We start from the raw sequence: 7,252 nt of genomic DNA, 5'->3' as shown, positions 1-7,252 counted from the left end.
GTGTATGTACCATCTCCCTCGATTCCCCCTAAACGCCTTGAAGTAGCACTTTAAGTAGATCGCAAAAGCTGAATCACAACAGTAAAACACGCGTCGCACTCTCTCCCTTTAGCAAAACGGACGCTGACAACAATAATACACTTACACTTGAACTGATCAACTCAGCACTCACCACTCCGTTACCCAACATAGAACAGCTGGCATAACACCACACATACCCATGCAGCACAATGCTACATATAGCAGAATTAAGCTGATCTTGTGTGTTAGAAAAAAGTCTCATTGACTGTATACGCGATCGCAATATGCAACAAACTAGGTGAATGAAGATTGCATTTCACTTTGTAGGAGATAGATGACATTATAAGCTCATAGGTTCCTAGATTGAAGTATGTGGACGAGGTTTTTATAGGTATCCCTCTTCAAGAAAGATTTGACGAGTAAGAGCCCTTACAAACAAGGAGGCACACAGAACAAGGTTACTGCAACACTTTCAATCAATCTATTGGTTTCACAAGAAAAAATGTAAGAAACATCAAGTTCACATAACCTACTCTCTGTACTTCATACATCATTAAATCTGCTGCGAGTAAATAACACGTGCCTGTTAGAATAATGACTTGATAGAATGACGTGACGCACAAACAGAGAGGATCACACCAAAATCACATTTTCCTATAATTTTTCCTAATTATAAATCAGCAAAACCATAATTATCATCATGAACAGGCCGGTGCATCTAAATTGATTCCTGTAAGGCTCGATCTAAAACAACTGTTGAGCATGACTCGAAATGAACCTACATGATTATTTGGTAGAATTCCCGCAAGTATAAAACAGAAAATAATATCTTAGTGGCGACCAATATTAAAACCATGTAAATCACCAAAAATCAACCATTTGTAAAACGAAGTACAATGGTTTACCCAGTACTTAACTCAAATTGTACGTGAACAAATATGCCGTTATCAACATAAACAGGTAAATGTTGCAGTTATTTTTTATGAATATTTTCTACATGCGTCAGACTTTAAAATCGCGCAAGACGCCATATTTGGCAGGAAAAGCATAACTAAACCCACCACCGTTTACCAGTCTATATAAGTAAAATTGATTTCTTGGTAATTCGCCAATTATTTTCTTATTATTTACTAGCTGAATTTCGTGGTATGGTTTTATGCTTCTGTTTATCACGTAGATAGTCAAAACTCTGATACATTTTTGTTTAGAAGTTTGATGACGTGCAAATAATTGCATGCGCTCTTTTTGCACGTTTCTAAGATTTATTGTAGTTACATAATAAAGAATTGCTACACTAAAGCTACTATGAAAATTTACATCCCTACCTTATCGTCAACTGCTCTTACATCCCTTTCCACTACTGAGGAAAACGCACTATTGTCTTTGCTGGCTGAAGGTGAAGGATCGCGACTAATACTCCAGTACTCTTCTTTGGAAAATTCAGGTACTTTATGCTCCCAATTTTTTGAACCTATGATGTGTCAATAATGCTCTAAAAAGTTGTTTAGATTGGGTGCTACACCCATTTTCGTTCGGTTGTTTTTGTGAAAACTGCTGTCCCTCTGTATATAGGTATCTACTTTGCAGGAATTTTGGTGCTTTTTGGGAAAGCATCGAGGATGATCTTCATTCTGCGAAGGTTTTAGCAGTTCTAATAAACGGTAGTGTTATGAGACATGAAAAAAAACTTGGTGCTTACAAATTCCACACATTTTACTGTATTATTTAAGCGACAGTATTAACAGTTTAGTAATATACAGAGAGTTCCGGAAAAACTGTGTAGGCGTGTATGGTTGAAGCCGTTAAAGCTCCCGTGAAACATTTTATGGGTGCTAACGTGATTATTGTACCAATAATCGTTTTACTCATGAGAACTTGTGTTCACTTGACTTAGACTCTTGTGACTACTTTCGTAATGTTAAAAGAAGAAATATTCAGCATGTTGCAAGATTTGTGTGGTGAAACAACTAAACACTTATTTCGTTTAGGGAAGCTAGCTGGATTGCTTTTGTTATTGCGTTGCTATTTTTTTGCGTCGTTACTACAAAAGCCAAGATCTTCTCTTGAGCATAACACAGGTAAAAGTATGTTTAAATAGGCTATCTATATATTCGTCTCTTAGGTACAAGGTAGTCGCATAAGTCACCCAAAAACATATAAAATGGTAACTGCATACTTGAAGTAAGTATGCAGTTAGCATTTTGCTTTCATATCTGACTTGCTTTGAAGGGAAATCAAGTTGGTATTATGTTTCAGTTCCATGCCCATAGGCTTTGATTTTACTATTAAGAATGCACTACAAATTGTAAACGGTTCTAAACAGTATCCTTCTAAAGAAATAAAAATACTAATATTAAAGGAGTAATTATGAGAGGTGAGATACAGTATTACATCTATTTTTGGCTGAATGGGTGATGGCGTTTTCAACATTGTTGTAAAACGAGAAGATGGTTAGAAAAACGTTATACGTTAGTCTACATTTTTGAAGATTATAACAATAGCATAATTCTTATTAATCTGAGAGGTTCCAAAGGTAAGGAAAAATGTAAACCACCTAAAAATTTGACCAACGAGTTTTCACCAAAAAACACAACAACAACGATTGTTTACCACTTCTGCAACTCTGGATATTGAAAATGAAATGCAAGTATAAATAAATACATATGTCCATATTATATAGAGATATAAGGAAATTATAGGGTAATATATGATAATCTAGTGGAAAAATAGCCTCACCTTAATCCCTAATGGAGTTGCAATGCCATATAGACCTCTACGTTACATAAATTTAAAATGTGAAACGTGTTGGAGCGACGAATATGTAAACGCATTAATGATTATGGTGCCTGTTTGAGCAATTCAACTAAGCACAGTTCTTAATGATTAAAATATTAGCTATACTTGTAAATATTTAAAAAATAATCTTCTTAATACCACAGAGCTATTTAATCTCTGAATTTGGAAGCATCTCAAAAAAGGATGAGTAAAATGCATTAAAACTTTTTTCTTAGCTTAATAGCAAGTCCTATTAAAGTCTATTTCCAAGCGAGCGTTAAACCATCAAAGCAACTGAACAGAATACGAGGGCAAATGTATCGTTGAATAATATGCTGCTTTCAACTTGGTTAAAATTAGCAGTAACACAACGAATAATGGGGAGCATTTGTTCTTACATACAAACGGTAATTGTCTATTTTTTCACCTACCATTGGACTGTTCGCATATTTGCATAACTTCTTCACACTGTTTCCCTAAAAGGAGAACAAAAGGAAGAATCAACCACTTTATATTCAAATTCAGGTGCTGTATGAATCGAGTTTATTTTAGATCTTGTCTCAAGCCCCGCCTTTTCGGTTATAGACGACAGTATACACATCAAGTTCAAGTAGATTATTATTCTTATGGAGGATGTTCAAGAGATAGAGAGAACGAGTAAGAGAGAAGAGAGAAAGATGGGGGAGGAGGAGGGCAAAGGCGCAGGGGCAAGACATCCGAAGTCTACCCGTTTCATATCGGCTGCTCCGGCAAATGAATATACACCAACGTTTCCTCAACACCTCCGTTTGGTTGGCCGCCCTTTTCCGGCCACGCCAACTCCACTGAGCTGACTGCACCTTTATCGTCTTTACAGCCAGCATCCTCGTCTAGTAGAAAGAAACAACAGATGAACCGACTTGAGCTGAGTAGCCTACGCACCAAACAGCGATCATCGTTCCCCCAATTTCAAGTTCACTTCTTCCCTTCCCTCTTTGCGCTTCCCTTCCTTTTTCGCTTGTGCCCCGTTTTGAATGCTCCTGACCCCATCTCTACCCTCGTGGAGACTCAAGCTGCTGCTGCCATGGCCGCTGCCGACAGCAGTTTGACGCCACTTTCCCTACTATATTCGCCGCTACTGCTAACGCCTGCCTGAGCTTTTATACTGGGACCCTACCCAGGTTGACGCCGGCATCGAAAGATCGATAGATGCGGTTCCCGCAGTGGTGGTCCAAGGAGCGGCAGCCCCAGGCGCGTGGGCGGGCCGAGGTAGAGGCGGTACCTCCTCTGGCGACTCCTAACTCCGCCCACAACGAGCATGCACGCACGCACCCGCTACGAAAAACCCATGCTGAAGATCCGCAGGCCAGCTGGCCGTTGTGTTAAGTGGGTCAACTTATTGCAACTATCAGTACTACACCGGCTACAGCTATTACTGCTTTTATTATTATTGTCTCACAAAAAAGATTCAGAAGCTAGATACAAGTGAGCCAGACACCACGCACGAAATCACAAGCGTTATAGCACAAGGAATCGCGATCTAGCCAGACCTATGACGATTGAAACCTTTTGTTGGTACATTGGCGGGATGACGTGTAAAATAATCAAGAGTAGATGATTTTAAGTGCGAACTGCATTACACATCTGAAAAACGGAGCGGTCCCTTTATACTGACCAGTTTGTGCCTCAGAAGAACCCAAAAAGACTTTCTTAAGTTTTACTTCGTTCTCCAAAACGAGGCTAACAATATTTGAACTCTTTGGTGGTGATAACGCTACATTTTTTTGTGGTGGGTAAATTGCCGCTGTATGTAATAGTTCGTTTGGAAATTTGTGATAGGAATAGTGATCATACCTCAGTGATATGAGGTACAGCTGTTATTTGGAGAAGAAGTGTATTTCGTTCAGAAAGTGAAAACGCGGTTTATACACCCACGGAGCGAAAATATATAAGAGGTGGAAAATCTATTGTGCGTGCTTAGCAGAGACAGCTTAATGTTGAGGGTAAACAAAAGTTGACTTCATGCGACCTGAAAATCGTGCGGTCGGCGGAAACCTATTAATTCGATCTGGCATATTGTGGTACAGGTGTTAGTGCGACTATAGGTGTAGGCCCCGGTCGGTGATTCGGAAGCGAGCTCAACGGAAGTAGCGCCGTCGGAGGATGCAGAGATGGTGCTAGCATTCACCTCCACTAACTGCAGCGCAGAGTTCTTTCTTCGCGCACGAGAAGAAGACTCAGACTCACTACATCACGAAGAGAACAGCAATACCTGTCTCCACAATAATAATAACCGTAATCACTGTAACAGTCAACATCAACGTCTTAAAGAAGGTATTAGTCGATCATATTATATATACGTTCCTTAAAATCACTTAGTAAATTTTAATATGAACTGTGACTAGAACAATGCTCTCAGCTCAAGACATCATCAGGACACATAATTCCGGGTTATTCTGCTAAAGCTTTTTTATATGTACTCAGGAAACACAAATTTTTCATAAAGACATACATTTTACTTTTAAACTATTGATATGTGAAGAGCCATGTGGAATAGCAGAATATTTTCGGAATTATTGCAAAACTCAAATATAGAAAACATTACGTTTTCGATTTTTTCTCTTTTTACTGTTTCTCTCTTTTCATTGAGATATGTTATTACGTTTTAGATAGACGAGCTACTTCTACCTTAACCTCTCTATTTGTTTCCTACAAATTTTCTCAGCACACTCCGATCATTTCTGTACAACACTATCAGCATTTGCCATTTAGAAAAGCTAATGCCTTTGGCGCTATCATCCGATTAGTTTTAAATCGCTTGTGGAGCTTTCGGACCACACACGGTGAATTCTAATGTGATATAGAAATGAGAAGAGAAAAATACGTATCCAACACTTTAAATCCAGATGTACTAGAGTCTACAGAAAATTATTCAATAGCATTTTTGTGATGCTTAACACCCCTGTTTAATTAAAGTAGCACCCGTATTTCTTCAATAATCAGTAAAGTGTTTGGTCATATACACAGTTGTAAGAGTTTTTATTACCTTTATTGACACGTTATCCTGATCATCAAATTTTATTATTAAAAATAATTGAGTAACTAGGAAAATAAGTTCCAAAGCATCATAACGGATGGCATTTGCAATTTTTTGTACTCCGAAGACATCTCTAATGGACAATAGACTAACAGCATGGAATGCTAAATAAATAGCTATAATATAATACATTGATATACCAACAGTGTGTACATGAATTCAGCCTCAGGAGTGCACCAAACATTACATCAATTTCGATTCCAAAGGCTCGACTTCCGCAAGCTCAAAACGCAAAACCTATGCAATATTAATTCTCATTTGATAAGAGGTGCTGATTGCAAAAATACATAAATTAGTATTTCTATTATGGAGGTTTTCTGACCAGCTGCTCTTGATCCATAAGCTTAATCCGATACCACGTTGCATGGAATCTCATAGGCTGCAGAATCAAGTGCCACTGATTAGCTCGTTGCACAAAATAGATGATGTGCACGTTTAACTTGAAAAGAGCTTTCGCTAGGTGTTTTACATTAGTTTAGTCGGCGGATGAATACAACCTGTTTCTAGTTTGTCTATTCATGAAGGTGAAGGCCTAGGATAGCAAGGGTTCAATATCAATTGAAATAGATCCCACAATACGAATTTGTACGTCGCATCAGATTTGACTTTCGCTGCTGTTCGCCATTGATGGAAAGCAGCTATCTAGCAAGGCTACTTTACATGTATGCACAGATATACATCTGCGACACACACCAGCCTCTTGCTGCCGCCACACTCAGCAGTACCCGCGCTCCCGCGATCAAAGTTGACTGGCACGAGGGGTTAAAATTCACTGACTTGTCTTCGGTTCGATAGATAAACTCGAGTCACTGCCTGCTTCTGGCTCCGTGTGCCTCTCTACCCGCACGCGCACGCCAGCTTAGTCTACTCCACCTTAATTCAATCTAACAAACATTCCTCAATACATTGTTTAGTGCTGTCGACGATAGTTATTACAATAATTTTATTGCATAACTTCTAACTTGTAGTAAGCTGCAACAAACCTTTCAAATCTGAATCCGTATTATTAGTAAGGTTATGCTACTCATTTGCTGAAATTTTGAATAATGACAATTATATTTGTATAATTAGGCACGCACATACTTCAAAACGATTTGTTTCAGTTATGGCACCTGCTAGGGTTAAAATCGATATGATATGATGCATTTCATGAGTAGTGTGCGCATTAAAGGAGCCTCGCACACCATGTTGAATTTCGCGATTCTAAAACGAAAATCTTCTCAGATGTGTTTCAACAAAAGTTATAGAGATATGCTTGATACATTAAAATGTCGTTTTATATAGTTCTATGCTTCACTATCGGTTTACTCAAAAAAATATTTTTATGTAACAAGGAGAAATGATTCCACACCTAGTTCGCTGAAACATTGTGTAGAAAGC

At 38.4% G+C, this 7,252-nt stretch overlaps 1 protein-coding gene across 1 annotated transcript in view; it reads left to right on the top strand.

Moving 5' to 3' along the window:
• The first annotated feature begins 4,241 nt into the window (after nt 1-4,241).
• Nucleotides 4,242-7,252, top strand: part of LOC111261422 (uncharacterized) — a 42,115-nt gene continuing 39,104 nt past the window's right edge. The window contains exon 1 of the mRNA XM_022834898.2: nt 4,242-5,109. Coding sequence (XP_022690633.1) covers nt 4,947-5,109 — 163 coding nt within the window. The 5' untranslated portion in view covers nt 4,242-4,946. The remainder of the gene's footprint in view (nt 5,110-7,252) is intronic.

Source organism: Varroa jacobsoni, unplaced genomic scaffold, assembly GCF_002532875.2.
Source record: "Varroa jacobsoni isolate VJ856 unplaced genomic scaffold, vjacob_1.0 scaffold_555, whole genome shotgun sequence".
NCBI classification, from domain to species: domain Eukaryota; kingdom Metazoa; phylum Arthropoda; class Arachnida; order Mesostigmata; family Varroidae; genus Varroa; species Varroa jacobsoni.
The sequence above is the reverse complement of the archived record's forward strand: the minus strand, read 5'-3'. Positions and strand labels throughout refer to the sequence as shown.